The sequence below is a fragment of the Larus michahellis genome, unplaced genomic scaffold (assembly GCF_964199755.1).
Source record: "Larus michahellis unplaced genomic scaffold, bLarMic1.1 SCAFFOLD_117, whole genome shotgun sequence".
NCBI lineage: Eukaryota > Metazoa > Chordata > Aves > Charadriiformes > Laridae > Larus > Larus michahellis.
Genome location: NW_027436403.1, coordinates 453,245 through 474,766, shown reverse-complemented (window position 1 = coordinate 474,766; position 21,522 = coordinate 453,245). Strand labels below are relative to the sequence as shown.

General features: G+C 52.3%; 1 protein-coding gene across 1 annotated transcript; it reads left to right on the top strand.

Annotated features, from left to right (window-relative positions):
* The first annotated feature begins 560 nt into the window (after positions 1-560).
* On the top strand, positions 561-2,226 carry LOC141737415 (olfactory receptor 14J1-like). The gene has a single exon (XM_074572108.1). The coding sequence runs from the start codon at positions 561-563 to the stop codon at positions 1,485-1,487; it is 927 nt and encodes a 308-aa protein (XP_074428209.1). The 3' UTR covers positions 1,488-2,226.
* Positions 2,227-21,522: the final 19,296 nt, after the last annotated feature.

Genomic DNA, 21,522 nt, shown 5'->3' with positions numbered 1-21,522 from the left:
GCCGGGGCAGGGACTCTGCCGCCTGCAGGGTCAACTCTCATCCAGCCTGGGGAGACCCCACGGGCATGTGGGGACGCAGCAGGGAAGGGTCCTGCTATTGAGAGGGTGCTGCATGGGTGAGAGCTGCTCACAGCTGCAGATCACTGCAGGACATTCACAGGAGACTTTTCAAGAAGCACAGCACGGCAGGGGCTACCTGAAAGGGAAGGACCCTCTTCTTCCAAACTTCTGCTCTGGGTTGTCTGGGTGGGTGATGGGACACAAAAATTCATCTCTCAGTTGAGGAGAAGGAATTGAAAATCCAACTCTGTTTCTTTTAGAGGTGAATAATCCAGAGAGTATTGGAAATCAACATCTGGATCCCTGCCCCTACAAAGATACTGCCCTCAGCAGCACAAAGCTGATCTCACAAAAAGGGTCTGAATGAAATTATTCCATGGAAAGAGAAGTCATTTTGGGGAAAATTTTGGAAAAAGGAATAGGATGGGATCAACGAAGTCTGCCTTAACTTGTGAATGTCTTCTCCTCTTTAAACAGTCCCCCATGCACGGACTAAGCACATGTGCAACAGCAGCTCCATCAGCCAGTTCCTCCTCCTGGCATTCGCAGACACACGGGAGCTGCAGCTCTTGCACTTTGGGCTCTTCCTGGGCATCTACCTGGCTGCCCTCCTGGCCAATGGCCTCATCATCACCGCCATCGCCTGTGACCACCGCCTCCACACCCCCATGTACTTCTTCCTCCTCAGCCTCGCCCTCCTCGACCTTGGCTGCATCTCCACCACTGTCCCCAAATCCATGGCCAATTCCCTGTGGGACATCAGGGCCATCTCCTACTGGGGATGTGCTGCACAGGTCTTTCTCTTTTTCTTTTTTATGTCAGCAGAGTTTTATCTTCTCACTGTCATGTCCTATGACCGCTATGTTGCCATCTGCAAACCCCTGCACTACGGGACCCTGATGGGCAGCAGAGCTTGTGTCCACGTGGCAGCAGCTGCCTGGGGCAGTGGGTTTCTCAATGCTCTGCTGCACACGGCCAGTACATTTTCCCTGCCCCTCTGCCAGGGCAATGCTGTGGACCAGTTCTTCTGTGAAATCCCACAAATCCTCAAGCTCTCCTGCTCACATTCCTACCTCAGAGAAGTTTGGCTTCTTGTATTAGGTTGTTCTTTAGCTTTTGGTTGTTTTGTGTTCATGGTGCTGTCCTATGTGCAGATCTTCAGGGCCGTGCTGAGGATCCCCTCTCAGCAGGGACAGCACAAAGCCTTTTCCACGTGCCTCCCTCACCTGGCCGTGGTCTCCCTGCTTGTCAGCACTGGATTATTTGCTCACTTGAAGCCCCCCTCCATCTCATGGTCATCCCTGGATCTGGTGGTGGCTGTGCTGTACTCAGTGGTGCCTCCAGCAGTGAACCCCCTCATCTACAGCATGAGGAACAAAGAGCTCAAGGATGCCCTGAGGAAGCTATTGGGATCCCATCTCCTTTAGATTAATAAGGTGCCCATTATGCCAGTGGGGTTGCACTGTATCTCAGGAAAAGCCAGGATGAACTTTTTTTCATATGTTTCTTTACTTTCTCTTTGTGGGATTTTTTTTGGTTTTGTTTTTGTTTTATTTTGGTTTGGTTTGTTTCTTTGTTTTTATGTGTTTTCTTTTTTGTCGGAGACCTGTGATGTTATTATTCTTGGCCTTCTACTTCTTTTTTTCTTGACCCAAAGATCTTATTTATATATGGATCCAGGCTCCCTTTTTAAAAAAGCTCAATAAAGAAACGTGGAAAAAACCTATTTGTCTCAGCTCCCATCTCTTTACTTCTCCTCTAGAGCTGGTCAAGCAACCCCAGTATGCAGGAGGGGTTCAGTAGGCAAATGTCCATCTGCCCCATGGAGGATCAGCCCCAGGGGCCCTTGGGGCTGCCCCTGGCTGCCTCGCTGGGCACTCTGTCTGTGCCACCTGTGAGTCGCAGCTGCTGCTTCCCTGGAGCCATGGCCAAGGACAGCAGCAGGACGAGGCGTTTCAGTGCTGGTCTCTCCTCACATCCCCACTGTCCTGCTGTGCCCTTGCCTTTGTGTTCCCCCTAAGGCCTCGTGTACCTTGTGACAGTCCTGTTGTCTCTACAGTGGCACCCCTGTGGCTGCAGGCAGGAACAGGCCATGTGAACCACTGTGTCAGAGGGGACTCCTCAAGGCAGGGGCAGAGGCTGAATGACTCTTCCAAAGCTGGTATCAGGAACACACCCAAGGAACTGTTCCATGAAAAGTCCTCATGGTGTTCTAGGGTCAGAGTTGCATGGGAATCTGTTAGGGATGAAAGGCTGGACCTAGAGCTCCCTTCTTGGTGGCACATGTCCAAGCAGAGTGCAAATGGTTTTTGCTTATCCTTCCTGGTATTGTCCCACTTGTGGTGGGGCTGATGGCCAATGCTATCCTGGAGAGGAACCTGGAGTTGCCAGGAGAGCTCAGGGCATCTCCCAGAAAAGTGAGTGAGTCTGGGTGAGCAGTGATTGGCACCTCATCAAATGAGTGACCATCCAAGGTGGAGTGTCCTTGAAGGAAAGGTGAACCTGAAGAGCCCATGGGCTAACGAGGCTCCTGCAATGCCAGGATCCAGCAGGCAAAAGAGACATAAGACTAAACAATGGTTCAGCCCAGTGTCCTGGAAACCCTGTGGGGTTGATCTAGGGCAGCCCTTCCCTGCCCTTTCAGACACTGGAGACATCCCAGTATCCTGCCAAGCCCTCTCCTTGGCTACTGAGCAATCAGGGGAGATGGAAGGGGGCTCAGCACCAGTGATCCTTTTCTGTCTGCTTGCTCCCCATCCTGACCAGCATGGCCAGTGCAGGGCCACCCCATGGCCCCAGGGCACCACAGCCCCCTCCCTCTGCAGAGCAGCACCACCAGATCAGGGCCCTGCATGGAGCATGGGGTGGGAACCAGGAATGTCCAGCCAGGCCAGCCGGGACACGCTCACCTGGGGAAAGGCTCTCCCAAGAGAAGGGGTGTCCCTGGAGAAGAGCTAGGGAGCATTTCTGTGCCTGCAGGGAGGAATCCATGAGAAGGAGAAACCTCCTTCTGCAGGTCCCCACTCTGGGCAGGCTGCTCTGTGCCTGGAGCAGGACTCTTGTGCTGGCCTGGGGAGAGGGGCTGCCACTGAGGGGACACAGACCATCTGTGGCCCAGGCACTGCGGGAGGCCACCAAAACAGGAGGGCTGAGGGGAACAGAGCCCTGAGGGCTGCCAGGGCACTTTGCCAGGGCCATGTCTCCCCACTCTTGACCACACCTGTCCCATGCGGTTCCAGCATGGTGGAGCCATTGGACCGTTAATGGGGCAGCAGGGCCGGCCTTCCCCTTGCTCTCCAGTTTCCCCGTCCCCTTACTCCTCACTCAGGCACATCCCTCTAAACTCCCCAGGTGCTGCTTTGAGCTTCAGGCAGTTGGAAGAATGCCCTGGTCTTTCAGCAGGCTAAGAATCTCTTCAGCCAAATCCTTCCATGTGTTTACATCTATCATATGCCATCCATCTCTCTCCCATACTTGGAGTGCTGTTATCCCTTTTGGACAGTGACCCTCGCTGGAGGAGGTTCACCAGGTTGAAGAAGCCCATCTCCCTCACCATCCCCACACAGGGCTTATGTGCTAAGCCCCAATCCTCAAAAATAAGAAAATTCCAACTGAACTCAAGAAAACCGGTTTCGGCATCAAAGGCACATGACCCTGGCACAGGAGGCCCTGAGAGGCTGTGGAGTGTCCTGCTGTGGAGATACTAAAAACCAGCCTGGACATCTTCTTAAGTGACCTGCTCTGGCTGACTCCCTCTAGTGCAGGGGGATTGATCTAGATGATCTCCAAAGATCCCTTTCAATCTACATAATTCTGTGAGGACATGGCAGTCCAGCAATGTCTCGGGTAGATGCTTGTGAGGTGCCTTCTGCCTGAGAACTGAACAGGCCAGCAGCAGGCCAAGGTCTGGCATGTTGATTGTGAGGTCACTGCTGCTCTAACAGCGGGCATCTGCTTTGGATGCTATTTTGGGGTCACCCCTGTCTCTGCAGGTGGCAGGCCAACCCCCGGCTCAAGGCTGGGTTCGGTGCCTACGAGGCTGTTCCTTCATGAGTACCTGACAGGCCAGCAGCAGGCACATGGTGTGGATGTTGGTTAGGAGGTCAGTGCTGCCACAATCTCTGATAGGCCAGAAGCAGGTAGCTATTGATTTGGAGGTCACGTCTGCCCGAGTCCTTGATAGCCCTGCAGCAGGTGAATGGCCTGAATGCCAGTTGTGAGGGTGCTGCTGCCTGAGGACCTGAGAGACCATGAGCAAGCTCCTGGGTGTTTGAAGGCCTGTGTTCCAGAGCACCCCTTAGGCCAGCAGAGGGTTGATGACCAGGCTTGGTTCCTGTGAGGTCCCAAGTACGGGACATGCCAGCAGCATGGGTATGAATACAACACACAGGATGGACCATGCCAGCATGTATGGAACATGCCAGCAGCTAGAGGTTGCTTCTGAGGTTATGGTTCCTTGGGCACATGATTGTCCACCAGCAGGCCCCATGACTGGGGTCTGTGTTTGTGAGGTCATTTCCTTCTGAATACCTTTTTAGGCCAGGATGAGGCTTGTGTCTGCGTTTGGTGCCTGTGAGGTCTCTTCTTCCTGGAAACTTTCCTGGACTCTTCCGTAGGTGGTGGGACATCCACACTAATGGTCCCAAGGCTTCAGCCAGCATTTGCCTTCCCAGCAGTGAAATGTCTTGGGATTTCTGGACTCACTGGAGGGATTTCCAGCAGAGTCAAGATGCCTGGGCCCCTAACCCCAGTCCTGGATGGGGATGGGCATGGTGAGTGTGTGATGCCCATCACTGCAGGGAGGGCTGGTATCCTCCATCCTATGGCAGCCATTGTATTTCCTGCAGCAGCAGGATCCCTTTCCACAAGTCCTGCAGAAGGAGTCGGAGATGAGTCCATGTCTTTGTGTGTCAAGGAGCAGAGTGTGAGGGTGGACAGAAGTCAGTGAGTGTCTGGAACTGCCAGGGTGAGAGCAAGGTGGGGAAGGGAGATGGGTGTCTCCAGCCGGCAGGGAAGAAGAAGCAGCTGTGGGACAGGATAGGACAAGCTGTGGTGGAGATGGCAAAGGGCACTGGCAAGGCTGGAAGTCACCAAGAGAACGCAAGTCTTTGTCCCCTGGGGCACAGCAATGGTCTCTGCCACCAAGGCCTGTGAGGAGACATGTTGTCCTAAGGCACTGGGGGGGCCTCCTCCTGGCCTCCCTGCACACCCCCAGCAAGGCTGGGCACTGTCCCACCGGTGTCCTTCACTCAGCATCACACCCCCCACACAGGACGGCCAACCTCCCCAACCCCACCATGGCTCTCATCGGCCACCTGGGACTTGCATCCCTTTTCCTTCCATCACACTTCTCCACCGCAGTCTGCAGCTGGATGTTCCAGCTCCTTTGCACCAGCTCCCACCTGCTTTCCTCAGACACCTGCTGCACACAGGCAAAGAGGATTTTTTTTTATTTTTGAACAAACAAAAAAACCCTGATAAATTTCACCATTAAAATAAACCACTCCTCAACTGTGTGCCAAGTACAAGCTGCCACCAATGATGTTCACCTTCCACAAGGCATAACCATGCAAAAAATGTTTTAGAGAGGTGAAAAATTATCAAATTAGCACACCTAAAGATCGTGCTAAAGACAGAATGAGGCAGACTACTGGAAGATAGGCAAGGTTTTAACTGCCTGAAGCTCAAAGCAGCAACTGGACTGCTGAGAGGTGTCTGCATGACCAAAGAGGAAGGGCAGGGGAAATCTAGAGAGCAATTGCAAGTGCTTCTGTGCAGATGCGCTGCTGGAAAGGTGACTGCAGACAGGGTCAGTTTAGTTGGGAGAGGTGGAAATACGTGAAAGATGAGGGAGATCAAATGCACAGCCTGAGAGGGAGCACTGACAATGCAAATAGAGTTCTCCTGGTCTGGAAGGTCTACAGCTTTCCTCTTGCTATTGACGCACACTCTGAAGACTCCTCATTTTGATCTCATGGGAAAACAATGACAACTTTTTTAAAGTGTTCAATTGTTTCAGCTGATGAAGTCGTACTCTTACTTTAAACGTGTATAATTTTTTCACATTTCCTGGCAGAGCTCCACTGTCTGACCATCAGCGGTCTTCCTTCCTGAGATCAGCTTCACCTCCAGCACAGGCCCTCAGGGCTGCAGAGACACAACAGACAGCAAACCCCTCTCCTGCTCAGACTGCACAGCCCAGCTCTGTTTGGAAAGTAGGGTTTGTTCTCTTTGAGAGAACCTCATTTCTTCTTCACATGACTATCTGCCATCCACTCCAACTCTGAAGCAACGCCTTTGCACAACTGAGGTCTTGGGGGCTTGTGAAGGAGCTGCTGAGATGTGTGGAGCTCTTCTCTGGGAGGAACAAGTTGGGTGAGCCCTGGTGAGGGAGCATTCGAGGAGAGACTGTAAAGGGTGACATTGCAGTGGGAGACAAAGAACCTATTAAAGACCCTTGCAGAGCTTAATTACCCTGGAATTCAGTGGAAGGGGACCACAACAGCATTCAAGCACTCCCGGATGTTTCTGGAGGGTCTTGCTCAAGGCACAGCTTGAGATACAGGCCTTTCTAGCACAGCTGCCGGATTGGCCAACAATGGTGACACTCATCTGCAGCTGTTACTCTCAAAGAAGGAAGAGCTGGACATGGATGTGAAAACCAGCGTCAGCCCTGGCTGTCGTGACCATGACATAATTAGGTCTCACCTCCCAAGGGGAAGGGGAATAGAAGAGTGCAGGTGACAGACCTCAGAGGAGCAGACTTTGGCCTAGTCTTGTGACTTTTCTGGGGGGAGCCCGTGTGAGCAGCACAGAAGGGCAGCAGAGCTCGGTACAGCAGTTCTTCAAGGACAGTGTCTTTCAAGTATGAGAGTGTGCAGAACAGTCATCAGGACAACAGGCAGAGCTATCAGGAGAGAAGCCTGGGGAAACAGGAAAGTGATGGGGAAGCTCCATAGAAAAAAGGAAACATGCAAGAGGCAGATGTAAGGATTAAAAAGAAAAAAAAAAAGGTAGAAAAGGTAGAATTCAGAAATAGAGTTGGATTTAGGAAAGTCCGAGCTCACACAGAGCTAGAACACGTGCAAAGGAGTTCAAGGGCACAAGGATGAGCTGTTCCTCCTTCAGGAACAGTTAAAGAAGGAACAAAGATATTGTATGGCCACTGTTGAATTTGCTAACTGCAGGTGCGGTGGGGATGGCCAAGGGCCGTGGTGGGGCTTTGACACCCCAACAGAACAGAGACCCTTGTCCGCTCAGCTATGGCTTCTGTCTCTTCCACTGAGACCCAGGAGAGGACACCAGGTCCTTACAGCTCCAGTGCCTTCTTGCCTCCTCACCCACCCTCCACAGAGCCTGGGAGGTGTCCTACTGCTGACCTGCACCTGGCACCTCATCACTCCCACATCACCCAAAAAGAGCCCAGAGCATCTCAAGAGGCAATGGACATCCCTCCCCAGGGGATGGGCGCCCAGGCTTGGCCATCCTGCTTGGTGAAGAACATCAAGGCCTTTCACAGTGATTTCCACATTTACATTTCTTCCCAGACCAAGTGTCTCTGACTTTCTGCTTCACCAGACCACAGGGGCAGGAACTTCGTCTGCTCCTTCTCTCCATGGTCTCTTCGGTGACGGACTGCAGCAGGGTCTGGTAACACCCTCAGAAACCTGGAGGTTTGCTTTTACTTCTCGAGAGGCTTGCTCAGTCTTTCAGGATCTGCAGTTCAGGAACTCGGCACCAGAGGGCTCATCTCCACGTAAAACACCATGAGGAGCCACGTCTGGGCAAAAGTTTCCTTTAGTCTTCAATTCTTCTGTGGCTCATTAGAGAGATTTCAGGAGAGCAGTCAAAATGAAAGGATGTCCAAGCAAAGAGGCCAAGTGAATGAAATGTTTGATTTTGAAGAGCCAGTTCTGCATTAATCCAAACGTTTTTTGCATTACCGGAATGTCTTCAGAAAGAGTCTGCACCCTCTAGACCCATGTGGATGGACTGGCACAGCCACCCCCAGCAGGGGGAATGCCCATCTCCTAGGCTGAGGCACACAGTCAAGATGCAAACCTCTGCAATGTCCGCTTGTTACAGGCCTCCAGGCAGAGTGTGACTCGTTTCGCATGACCCTCTGAGCCTCTACCAGCTCATTTTGCATGTTCTCCCCATCCCTGCAACTCTCAAGCCTCTGGGAGCTTTGGCTTTGCCATCCTCCCCCCATCCTGGGGACAGGTTTCCAAACGCCTCCTCTGCAGCTTCCCCTCTTGCACCTCCTGTGTGCTGCCTTTGTGCCCTGCCGCCCAGTCACTTTATACCAGCAGCCTCCTGAGATGAGTGTTTCCCTTCATGGGCATTCCAAGACATCATTCTTGTGCTTGGAGGAGGCTGTGCTGCAACGCCTATAGGATTTCCCCAGCTCCTTCACCCGTCAAAGCTGCTTGCCATGGCACCGCTTGGATCAGTCCCCCCAGTACATCAAAAGTCGTCTCCTCTGGAGCCACCCATGCGTGTTCCTCTGCTGGCCTTCCTCACTCCTCTTTGGCACCTGGGACCCCACTCTTTCCTGGTCACTCCAGCAAGGCTGACACTTGTTATCACATCCCTGACCAGCCCTTCCTTGTTGGCCAGGACCAGGTCTAGGTGAGCATCACCCTTCCTGGCCCACCAGGCAGCTCTGCTAAGAAGGTGTGTCAAGATCCTCCAGGCTGCTGGCACCTTGTTTCTTTGCCTGGCCAGTGAATGCCTGGGCAATTACTGTTCCCCATAGGGCCCCGCTCACTAACCTGCAGACTTCTTTGAGTTCCTTTTGTTTGGGGGGTTGGAAGGGGGCGGGGGATGGGGTTGGGCAGGGCGGGGTGGGTGCGTGAGGGGGGCTCGCACAAGCCCTGCCCTGCAGCTGGGTCTCAGTCCTGCTCCCCCTCTGTAGCTTCTTGCTTGAGGTAGTTTAGATAAAATGTCGGTCACAGAATCAGCTCAAAATAATACATTCCGATAACATTGTGGTTAAGCTTTTTGTCAAACAGGAGTTCCCATGTTGGTGTAGCAAGATAACATTATGGACATGTCTCTTCTGGTTAAACAGGGAGTTCTCAAGACTGCCACAATGGGTTCGTTCCTCTTGCTTAACTTGTTTGATCAGCAAATCACCTTTAGTTACTTATTACAATCCCCCCTTCTTTTATTTATAAGTGATTTGCTGATCAAACCTAGACAATACCTCACAAGCTGCATCTAATTCAGGATTTTCGTTCGGTATAATTTTCATTTCCAGTTCTGATTGCTTCATCACCATTAGCTGCACTTTTTCTAACCTGCTTTCAACAAAGGTTACAAATTTATTAATGACACAGGGTCCAAAAGTCAGAGCCAATAGCAACATCATGAGGGGTCCCGCCAAAGTAGAAATTAAGGTAGTCAGCCATGGTGACTGATTAAACCAAGATTCATACCAGGAGGACTGAGCCTCTCGCTCTCCTTTTCTTTTCTCTAATCCCTCTCTCAGTTTAGCTAACGAATCTCTTACTACCCCTGTATGGTCAGCATAAAAGCAACGTTCTTCACCTAGGGCAGCACATAATCCTCCGTTTTGCAAGAACAAAAGGTCCAATCCTCTTCGATTCTGTAAAACTACTTGCGACAATGAGGTCAATGATTTCTCGAAATAGGAAATAGATTTTTCTATTCGGGCCAAATCTTCGTCTACTGCAGCTCTTAGAGATGTTAGACTCTGCTGTTGTTGCACCAAGGAGGTTATGCCAGTGGCGGTCCCAGCAACCCCTAAACCAAGTAGAGTAGCTATAGTAATTGTAGATATTGGCTCTCTTTTGTTGATTTTATGTCCTAAACTGCTCCAATGTAAATACAGAGTTTCTTCCCCATGTAAGAGGATTCTAGGTACCACAGTAACCTGTACACAAAATTCTGAGATATTTTTCTTGAGAACAGCAGTGGACAAACACGGTGTTAATCCGGTTATGGGGCAGACCCACCATGCCCCAGGACTAGGCAGAACCCATTTAGTATTCGATGTAAAGTTTGGGTTGATGTTCATTTTCTAAAGTCATGGTAATCAATACCATTAATAGGATACCAGCTTTCATTTCCCCACTGTTTAGTACCTCTCTGCCTTCCTCGTCTACTCTTTTGCAGAGAGCAACGGGATATCAAGATCTTCTCGGCAGCAGCAGATAGTCTTCAGGGGAATTTTGCTGTTATCCTGTCAATGATTTCCAAGGTCTAAAGAGTTAGTTATCTCTCAAATATATTTCCACCTATGTGGTTGTTGTGCCCGTTTCCAGGCGAATCTTATAGCACACTGTCTTAAAACTCTATACCAGTCTGTTTCATATACTTCCCAAAGTTCAGGTACTGACAGTTCCCATCCACAAAAGAATTTACGAATTTCCACTGGATCCTCTGGTCCTCTGGCACGTATCAAATCACTGCGACATTTCATACAGTAGGGTTGTCTCTTAAATGAAACACAGGACCAATCTCTATTACAATTTAGACATCGGCAAACAACCCAACATAAATGTCCGGAAGTAGGGTGTTCTAAGCAGGGTATTCCCCAGAGATCTCCTATTCTGGGTGATTCGGGTATCTCCGTCTCTGTTTTGCAACAAAATGGAAAAACCTGGGGAGTTCCTGTTAGTTTGTATAATCCACCCCCCCTGTTTGGTCCGGTATCCTTTCTTCACTCCACTCTTCACTCCTCCTTTTCCCTGGGTGTTAATTAAGCCTCTCTCTTCCCAAATTTTTCCAGAAGTATGTACCACCCCAAAGGTATACTTTGCATCTGTATAAATAGTTCCAATTTTATTTTCTAAGAGCTTTAATGCCCTTAGCATAGCATATAACTCACACGCTTGTGCGGACCAGGCTTTACTTAATGGTCCTGATTCTTTTACCTTAAAAGTATACCCATCCACAATAGCATATCCTGATTTCCGTTGTCCTTCAAGCACTCGTGAGGAGCCGTCCACAAATAATTTTTCTCCTTCGTCTAATTCATCGTCTTCTAAGTCCTCCCTTATTTTAGTCTGCAAATTTATTAGTTGGAGGCAGTCATGTGTCAAGTCTTCTTTAGGTTCTCCGTATAAAAATTGGGCAGGATTCTGAATAGGAGTGGTTTCCATTTCTAGTCGAGGGGAGTTAATTAAAATTCCCTCATATTTTAGCAATCGACTATCTGTAAGCCACTTATCAGCCCGTTGTTGCAATACTCCTCGAATGTTATGGGGGGTGTATACTTTTAGTTCACCTCCTAAGGTGACTTTTCCAACTTCTTCTACTACTAATGCAGTGGCCACTGTTGCTTGCAAGCAGGTGGGCCACCCGCGGCTTACAGGACCCAGTATTTTAGAATAATATCCTACAGGCTTTCTCTGCCCTGCCCATCCTTGGGTCAGAACCCCATAAGCTGTCCCGTTATCTACATTGATAAAGAGTTGAAAGGGTTTACGGATATCGGGTAAACTGAGGACAGGTGCTTCTACCAGATCTCTTTTTATATTTTCCCAACGATTCTCATCTTCAGGGGACCATTTTACCAACCCGTTTTTAGTTAATTTTTTGTACAAGAATTTTACTTTACTGCTGTAATTTTCTATCCACTGTCGACAATACCCTAATAATCCCAATAACTGTCTTATCTGTCTTTTATTAGTGGGCGCTGTTAGAGACAAAATTCCTTTTACTCTTTCAGGATCTAATTTCTTGTGTCCCTTTATGAGCCAATGCCCCAAATATTTTACCTCTTCTTCAGTAAACTGTAATTTGGACTTAGAAACCTTTAATCCCTTGAGGCCTAAAAAGTTCAATAATTTGATGCTCTCATTTCTGACTCCTTCTTGAGTTTTTCCAGCGATCAATAAATCATCCACGTATTGTATTAGAATTAGTCCCTGACTTAATTCATAAGATTCCAGTAGCTGTTCCAGAGCTTGTCCAAACAAGTCCGGAGACTCTGTAAATCCCTGGGGCAAAACGGTCCACCGTAATTGTTGTTTTCTATGGGTCTTGGGGTTCTCCCACTCGAAAGCAAAATAGTCCCTACATTTTCCTTCCAAGGGACAAGCCCAAAAAGCATCTTTTAAATCTATAACACTATACCATTTATAATCTGGACTTAACTGATTAAGTAGAGTGTGCGGGTCAGCCACCACAGGGAACCGGGTAATGGTTCGTTCATTTACGGCTCTCAGATCTTGTACTAAACGATAGGACCTATCCGGCTTCTTTACGGGCAATATGGGAGTATTGTGGGGAGACATAGAGGGTTCCAAAAGCCTCTCAATTACTGGCTGCAACCCTTCTCTCCCCTCTCTAGAGATGGGATACTGTTTTATCCTAATTGGCTGGTCTGGGTCTTTTATGGAGACCGTGATCGGTTTGATATTTAATTTTCCCACCGACCCTGGGCTATACCAAGTTTCTGGATTAATCTTGGCTTCATCTTCCGCAGTTAATAAGCATAATCTTACTTTTAATTTCTCTTGCTCTACTTCCAAATTGATTCCTAATTCCACCATCAGGTCTCGTCCCAAGAGGTTATACTCAGCTTCTGGGACCAATAAAAATGTTCCCACTCCATATTTATTTGGGGCTTCTATTGTTACATTCCTTATCAGGGGCACCTTCAAAGGTTCCCCCTTTGCACCAATTACTTGGAGTTTATCCTTTGATTCAACACATCCAGATGGTAACTTTTGGACTGTTGATCTTTCGGCACCCAAGTCCACAAGGAACTCGAACACTTCCTGCTGAGGACCCAATTTCAATTTTATCAAGGGCTCGGTAACCTTAGGGGTCCCCAGCAAATAGAGCCCCTGACCCCCCTAATCTTCCTTAAAAATCTCCTCATCCTGCCTTCTTTTCCGACAATTTCTCTGTAGATGTCCCTTCTTGCGACAATAAAAACATTCTATGTCCTGCGAACTAAATCTTCTTCTTCTCGGTTCTACTGGGCCCTTCCGGGGACTTTCTCCTCTCCTGCCCTGATTTAGTCCTTCCCTTACAGCTGCCATCAGGATTCTGGCTTGTTTCTTCTGATTTTCTTCTTCCCTTCTCACATACACCTTCTGAGCTTCTCGTAATAATTCATCTAACCCCCTTTCCTGCCAGTCTTCTGTTTTCTCTAACTTTTTCCTGATATCTGTCCAAGATTTAGCTACAAATTGAGTTTTCAGCAGGGCTTGACCCACTTGGCTATCGGGGTCTAACCCAGAATATAGCTGTAAACTTTTTCTCAATCTTTCCAGCCATTCGGTGGGGGTTTCATCTTTCTTTTGTTGTTCATTAAAGGCCTTATTAATATTTTGCCCTCTGGGTACAGAATCTCTAATCCCCTGAATTATCATATCCCGGAGATCAATCATGTTATTTCTATGTGCGGGGTCTTGATTGTCCCAATTGGGCCGCTGTAAGGGCCATTTTACATCTCCGGCGGGACCATGCTGATGCCTCTGGTCCCAATGCCTCATGCCTGCCGTTCTGATCATTCCTCGTTCTTCGTTTGTGAACAAGATCTTTAAAATAGACTCCATCTCGTCCCAAGTATAAATGTTAGGCCCGAGGAATTGATCAAAACGTTCTGCTACCCCTAATGGGTCCTCTAACAAGTGTCCCATTTCTTTCTTAAATTCCCTCACATCCCCGGAGCTGAGGGGTACAGATACAAATCCAACTCCAGGTTGTGGTCCCCCCATAGCAGTCTCCCTTAAGGGATACAATAAATTTTCCTCCCTCCTTTCTCTAGTTTGACTTCTAGTTATTCTTCGATTAGAAGGAGGAGCCTCTTCCCCAGGTTCTGTGGGGGCTGTTGGAGGGAGATCTTGCTCAGGACCTTGCGGAGGGGGGACATAGGGTGGGGGAGACGCTGGAGGTTCGTCTACATCCCACCTTTTCTTTCTATCAGTTTTCTTTTCTTTTAATGGAAACAAATTAGCGGCCTGAGCCGTGCCCAGGATCCATAAAAAGGCATATTCACTCTCCTCCTTACTAAATGGTCGTTTGTTGTTACCATATATGTTTAATTGTTGGCATATCCAATCCTCTAAGGATCCATGAATTGGCCAATATAAATCTTTTCTTATCTGTTTTCTTCCCCATACCTCCATACAATAATAGACCAATTTCTCCTTGGATTTCCCTTTTCGAGAAGGGGAACTATCCCAATATCGAATCATTAGGCCTAACGGGCTATCTTGGGGTATATCGGGGAGCCCGCCCCCACCCCGTATCTCCTGCATGGAACCAGAAGTCCTACTTTTCTTCTGTCCCATCTTCCGAAAGTGCCTTCTTTCACTCAAAATTCACTCACTTCCCTCCGTTCGTGGCCCACGCCCTCGCGGACAATGGGAACTGCACTATTAGGAGGTCCACACTCACTTCGTCCGGTGGGCGACTAAGCCCAGTGGACGTCTCAGTCACTCGCACCCAGGTACCCAATCCCCGACCGAACGGAACCGCAATATACTTACTCACTCCCGAGTCTTCGTCCGGCTCTTCGTGCACAAAAATTACGGGGAACTGCAGTATCTCCTTTCTCTTTTCTTTTTGCTTTCCTATCTCAGTTCAGAAAATCCAGGTGAGCTAAGTCGGAATCTCCTCTGGGACCACCCGAAGATGAGGCGCCCTCCCAGAGTTGAATTCCGAGTCGGCTGTCTGGATCCGAGTCACGGCACCAAATTTGTTATAGTTGAATTTAAAATAAATCGAGTCCAAAATAGATTCAATAAATATTTATTGAGGTAGGAAGGCAAAAGCAGCGCTGGGCGTCCGGGGAGTCGCAGCTCCACCAAAGGCTCGCAAATTCAAGCAAGCTGAGCAGCTCTTTTTATCTTCACGGAGGTCGGTTTCGACATCTTCGGTACGCCCCTCTGTAGCTTCTTGCTTGAGGTAGTTTAGATAAAATGTCGGTCACAGAATCAGCTCAAAATAATACATTCCGATAACATTGTGGTTAAGCTTTTTGTCAAACAGGAGTTCCCATGTTGGTGTAGCAAGATAACATTGTGGACATGTCTCTTCTGGTTAAACAGGGAGCTCTCAAGACTGCCACAATGGGTTCGTTCCTCTTGCTTAACTTGTTTGATCAGCAAATCACCTTTTGTTACTTATTACACTGAGATGACTCAGTGCCTTAAAAGGATAACGTGAGGAAGGGTCTCCTTACCCGAACGACCACCGAGACACTCAGGCTTGCGCAGAAGTGTTTTGCCGACGCAGCAAAATTTGATACGCGTGTGCAAAACGACTATCCAGTCATCCTAATGAATACGTAAGCCTGGGTGGAGTTATGGATTAGGTAGGCAGAATAATGAGAATATTTTGTGTATAAATAACGGGTGAATATCCCCGGTAAGGGGTGCTAGGTTTGTGGGTTCTTCCCCCTAGCCCCCGACACCGAATAAAGCAATATCTCCTCTCTGAACGACTTTTGGTTTCGGGGGGTTTATTGATGGTGTGGGGGAGGGTTTGGGGGTTGGAAGGGGGCGGGGGATGGGGATGGGCAGGGCGGGGCGGGGTGGGTGCGTGAGGGGGGCTCGCACAAGCCCTGCCCTGCAGCTGGGTCTCAGTCCTGCTCCCACCCCCTGAGACCTGCCACCCCGGGTGCCCCGGCAGGGAGGGTGGCTGCTGCTCTCAGCGGTGCCAATCGCTGCCCGTACCTGGACAGGATTCACACAAGGGTTGGTAGGGGCCAGGGGGGTGCCGAGGGCCTGCCAAGGAGGAGACGCTCTCGGCAAACCAGAGGGCAAACAGAGGCGAAGGAGCCTGCAGCAGGACCTGGGCGCCGGGAGACTGCACCGCCGTTCACCCTGGAATCGCCCTTGGACCACAGCGAAGGTCCCGGGTCCTGGGAGCAGGACGCCCTGCCCGGGAGAAAGACCAAATGCCGATGAGTGAGGACTTCAGAGAGGGGCAAAGGGAAAGCTTTGGGAAAGGCCCGCGTTCTCCATTTGTTTTCTTCCCCTCCTCAAAACATTTGCCAGCGTTTCCCTCGGCTAGAGGCACTTCCAGCACAGGGAATGCCCCTGGGACTGATTCCTATGGGTTATCCTGGGCATTGGCCCCGCATCATCCCCTGTGTCTCTGCCTGGGGGGTTGGAGGGTGGGTTTAGAGGGGATCGGGGTGGGGTGGCTTTGGGGGTGGCGGAGGGGTGTGGGAGCTGGGGGTGAGGCACGCGGGGGCTCGCCCAAAGATTCGCAGGAGGGTTTGTAGGGGCTGGGGAGGGGGTTGAGGGGGGACTTAGGGCGTGGGGGTGGGGGGAGTGGGATGGACGGTGGCCCGTGAGGGGGTTTTGCAGGAGGATTCGCACGAGGCCTTGCACCAGGGTTCAGCGGGAGCTGGGGGTGTTGGGGGGCAGGGGAGGGGGCTCACACGAGTGCTGGCACAAGGGCTTATAGGGGTTGGGGGGGGTTGGGGGTGGGATCTGAGGGGGAATTTGGGGGGTGTGGGAGGGGGTGGGTGATGGTATGTGAGCGTTGGCACGAGGGCTTGTGGGGGGTGGAAGATTGGGGTGTGGGGAGGGGGCTGAGGTGGGGTTTAGGGGCTGGGGGAGTGGAGGTAGATGTCACGCAAGGGGACTTTGCACGGGGGTTTGCATGAGCGTTCGTAGGGGGCTGGGGGTGCTGTGGGTAGTGGCGGGGGCTGAAGGGGCATGGGGGAGCTGAGGAGACATTCTGGGGCCTTGCGGGGACTGAGGGGCCCCAGAGTGAGTTAAAGGGGACATGGGGGGCTAAGGGGACATGGGTGAGGGACTACGGGGGGCTGAGAGCACATTGGGGGGCGTTTAGGGGACATTCTGGGTGGCTGAGGTGACACTGGCGGGGGCGAGGGGGCCGGAGGGCACCCAGAGAGCGTTTAAGGGGACATGGGGGTGTTGAGGGGACACTGGAGAGGCTGAGCAGACGTCGGGGGGGAGCGGCTGAGGGGGACCCGGGGGTGCTCGGGGGTCCGAGGGTACCCGGGGGGGTGCGAGGGGGACCTTGGGGGGGCCCGTGGGGGGGTGAGGGGACGCTGGGGGACCCGGGGACGCACCAGCCTGAGGACGCGGAGCCGCCGCGCGCCGCTGCCGCCCAAACGCCGCCGCGCGCTGCCCGCCGTGGCCACGCCCCCAGCAGTTAAGCGCGGCCTGAGCCACGCCCCCACCGCGCGGCCCCACCCCCGCTTTGCGCTTTCCGGCCTCGTGGCGACAGCGCCCGCCGGGCCGGGGGGGGGCCGGTGGTGCGGGGAGGGACTGCCCCGCGCGCACTGCGGGGAGACTGAGGCACGCGCGAGCCTTGAGGGGGGTGGTGGGGGGTGTCCTGGAGGGCCCCAGGCGTCCGGGCGACCCCCGTCCCTCCTCACTTCCCCCCCGCTGCCGGGGCGGGGGCACCCGGACGCCTGGGTCCCCTGGAGAGGAGCAGAGCAGCAGAGCGAGCACAGCAGGGGCGGGGGGGGTGTCCCCAGATTTGGGGGGCGGGGGCCTATTTGGGGGAGGGTTCCCATGGATGTGGGGGTTGCTGTTGGGGGAGGTGAGGGACAAATGTGTGGGTGCCGAAATTTGGGGTGGAGGGCAAATGTGGAGGGCCCCATAGAGTGGAGGGGGTGCCCTATAGAGTGGGAGGGGGTCGCCAGCTGGGTACCAAAGAACACCCCCCGGCCCCCAAACTGGTCCCCACCCAGCCCTGGGAACAACCCCCCCGGCCTTGTTGCCTCCCCCAGGCCTTGGATCCCATCTCTTGGAAGTGCCCGACCGCAGCCGAAGCCCAAAAGGCACCTGCCCGGGGGGGCTGCCAGTCGCAGAGACATGGTGGTGCAGGGGGCAGAGGGGCTTTTTGGAAAGGCCCTGGGGAGAATTCCCAGGACAAGAGGGGAACCCCGTCTCCTCTGTGCCCAGCTGTGCCGCCTCCCTGCTGGTGTCCTAAGGCACCTTCAGGTGACGCTTCAGACCAGCTTCAGTGCAGGCAAGGCCGCGCTGGGGAAGGGGATCGCGGCGGATCAGGCCGGCAAAGGGCTCTTTTGGGAGCTTTGGTAGCCGGGAAAAGCGGCTAGCTCGTGCCGGAACCGGCAGCTCGGGGGTGGGCTGCTGACGCGGCAGGGACGGAGACAACGCCACACGCGGCAGTTGTAAACGGTCGGTCCCGGAGCGCAGCGTCCGGCCGCTGCACACCCGGCACGCAGGCAGTCGGTGGGCGTCACCCAGGGCGTCACCGCGGCGAGAGCGGGCGTACAGGGCGCAGCTCTTTGAACAGTAAGTCACTGAAAACCTCTCGACCCGGCCAGGCCGTCACGGTGAGAACTCGGCAGAAGGCCCTGGCATCCCTGAGCTCTGCACCGAGCAGCTCTGATGTGGCCACCCAGCCAGAGCTTGCGTGGGAACATGCTGCCACCCAGGTGTCAGGCTGCAGGGTGTGCCCTGCTCTTGCGCCGGTGTTGAAGGGTAGCGGTGAGCAGGCCTGTGGGAGGTGTGCCCAGGGAGAGGAACTCCTTCACCTCGTGATGGAGCTCCGTGAGGAGGTAAGTCGTTGGAGAAGTATAAGGGAGTGTGACCAGGAGATAGATACCTGGAGTCGCACCCTGCCTTCCCTGAAAGAAGCACCTCAGGCAGACAGAGCTCCACATAGAGAGCACTCCCCACCCTCTAGCAGCGTGGCTGAATGTGGAGATTCAGAGGACAGGGGCCGGTGGCAACGAGTCCCCGCCCGGGGTGGCAGGCGTGCCTCCCAGGTAACCCCCACACCATCCCAGGTGCCCTTGCAGAACAGATGCGATGTTCTGCAAAGGGAACCGGAGGATGACAAGGACAACAGCTTGCTGAACTTGGAGCTGTCACCGAGGCCAAGACGGATTACGCCTCGTATAACAACATCCTCAGCTATGAAAGAAAGACGGGCCCTTGTAGTAGGGGACTCGACTCTGAAGGGAGCGGAAGGTCCCATATGTCGACCAGACCCAGTCTGTAGGGAAGTCAGCTGTCTCCCTGGGGCCAAAGTTAAGGATGTCCAGAGGAAACTCCCTACCCTAGTTAGGCCTACTGACTACTACCCTTTATGGATTTTTCAGGTAGGCAATGATGAAATTTCAGGAAGAAGCCTGAGGGCAATGAAGAAAGACTTGAGGGCCCTGGGACGGCTGGTGAGGGGATCAGGAGCACAAGTAGTGTTTGCTTCTATGCCAGCAGGTGCGAGGATTGATGAGAAGATTAACAGGAAATGCCAGCTGATCAATGCCTGGCTCAGAGACTGGTGTCATCGGCAGGACTTTGGGTTCTTTGGTCAGGGGCTGCTGTTCAGGACACCGGGCCTGCTGGCAAGAGACGGCAAAAGCCTGTCTCAGAGGGGGAAAAGGGTTTTAGGGCCGGAGTTGGCGGGGCTCATTGACAGAGCTTTAAACTAGATTCGAAGGGGGATGGGGATAGATCCAAGCTTGCTACAAAAAGCCTGAAGGTGGCATGCTGGCACTTGACTTGGAAAAGGCAGGGGGCGTAACCGGGCTCCTTAGGAATAAGTCTGGGGGTGGCAGAATTTCACCTCCATCCAGTGAAAAGGAGAAAGGACCGATAGCCCACCTGAAGTGCTTATACACTAATGCACGTAGCATGGGCAACAAACAGGAGGAGCTGGAAGCCATTGTACAGCAGGAGAATTATGACGTAGTCGCCATCACAGAAACGTGGTGGGGTGACTCACGTAGCTGTAGTGCTGCCATGGATGCCTATAGGCTCTTCAGGAAGGATAGGCAAGCAAGGCGAGGCGGGGGTGTGCCCCTGTATGTCAGGGAGCGCTATGGATGCTTTGGACTAAATGATGGTGATAATGGGGTTGAGTGTTTATGGGTAAGAATCAGGGGCAGGGCTAACAAGGCAGATATCGTAGTAGGAGTCTGTTATAGACGGCCCAGCCAGGATGAGGAGGCAGACGAAATATTCTATAAACGGCTGGGAGAAGTCTCAAGATCGCGAGCTCTTGTCCTGGTGGGGGACTTCAATTTGCCGGACATCTGCTGGGAGTACAATAGAGCAGGGAGGGAAGAGTCTAGAAGGTTCCTGGAATGTGCTGGGGATAACTTCCTGACACAGCTGGTGAGAGAGCCAACTAGGGAAGGTGCCCTGCTGGATCTGTGGTTTGTAAGCAGGGAAGGTCTTGTGGGGGATGTGAGGGTTGGAGGCTGTCTCGGGAGCAGTGACCATGAAATGATAGAGTTTTCGATTCTGGGAGAAGCAAGGAGGGGGCTCAGCAGAACTGCTACCTTGGACTTCCGGAGGGCGGACTTTGGGCTTTTCAGGAGCCTGGTTGACAAAGTCCCCTGGGAGGCAGTCCTCCAGGGCAAAGGAGCCCAGGCAGCCTGGATGTTTTTCAAGAAGGAAGTCTTAAAGGCGCAGGAGCAGGCTGTCCCCATGTGCCGGAAGACAAGCCGTCGGGGCAAAAGAGCGGCCTGGCTAAACAGGGAGCTAGTGTTGCAACTTAGGGGAAAAAAAGAGGATTTATGGCCTTTGGAAGGGAGGGCAGGCCACTCAAGAGGACTACAATGTGGTAGCGAAGCTACGTAGGGAAAAAATCAGGAGGGCCAAAGCCCAGCTAGAAGTAAACTGGCTTCTGTTGTCAAGGACAACAAAAAAAGTTTCTATAAATACATTAGCAATAAAACGAGGACTAAGGATAATCTCTGTCCTCTAGTAGATGGGGCCGGTAACATAGCGCCCAAGGATGAGGAAAAGGCTGAGGCACTTAATGCCGTCTTTGCCTCAGTCTTCAGCAGTAGGACCAGTTGTTCCCTGAGCTGGGAAGTGGTGGGTGGCCGCTGCCTTCTCACCAGGGATAACCGCTGTGGGGAATGTGAGCTCCTGCAGAAACGCCACATCCATGTTCAGCTGGAAGACTGGTCTTCGAGCCATAAACACCTCTTCTTCACCCTGGAATCGCTCTTGCACCATAGCGAAGGTCCCGAGTCCTGGGAGCAGGACACCCTGCCCGGGAAAAAGACCAAGGGCTGATGAGTGAGGACTTCAGAGAGGGGCAAAGGGAAAGCTTTGGGAAAGGCCCACGTTCTCCATTTGTTTTCTTCCCCTCCTCAAAACATTTGCCAACATCCCTTGGCTAGAGAGGATCCCAGGCACTTCCAGCACAGGGAATGCCCCTGGGACTGATTCCTATGGATTATCCTTGGCATTACTGGCCCGGCATAATGCCCTGTGTCTCTGCCTGGTCTCTTCACTCTGACCACAGCAAAGGGCAAAGCCCTATCGTCTGCCAAATGCTTTCTGGGGCTAGATCTGGACTTGGTTTCTCCCCCGGTTGACCAAGTAGCGGCTCTCGGCAGATGGGGTCTTCTCGGTGTGCTGCCCCGATGCTCAGGGAGGGATTGCTCCCCGGGGCCCAGGCTCTCCAGGGCAAAGGGGGACCAAGACGCCAGCCCACCTTCTCCAGCTTCAGCTGTCCCAGGATGTACGCAGACACAGCATCCCAGATAGTCACGACCTCTGT

What these genes read in the sequence shown, in the direction of transcription:
- LOC141737415 (XM_074572108.1), top strand. Translation starts at nt 561, where the DNA reads ATGTGCAACAGCAGCTCCATCAGCCAGTTCCTCCTCCTGGCATTCGCA.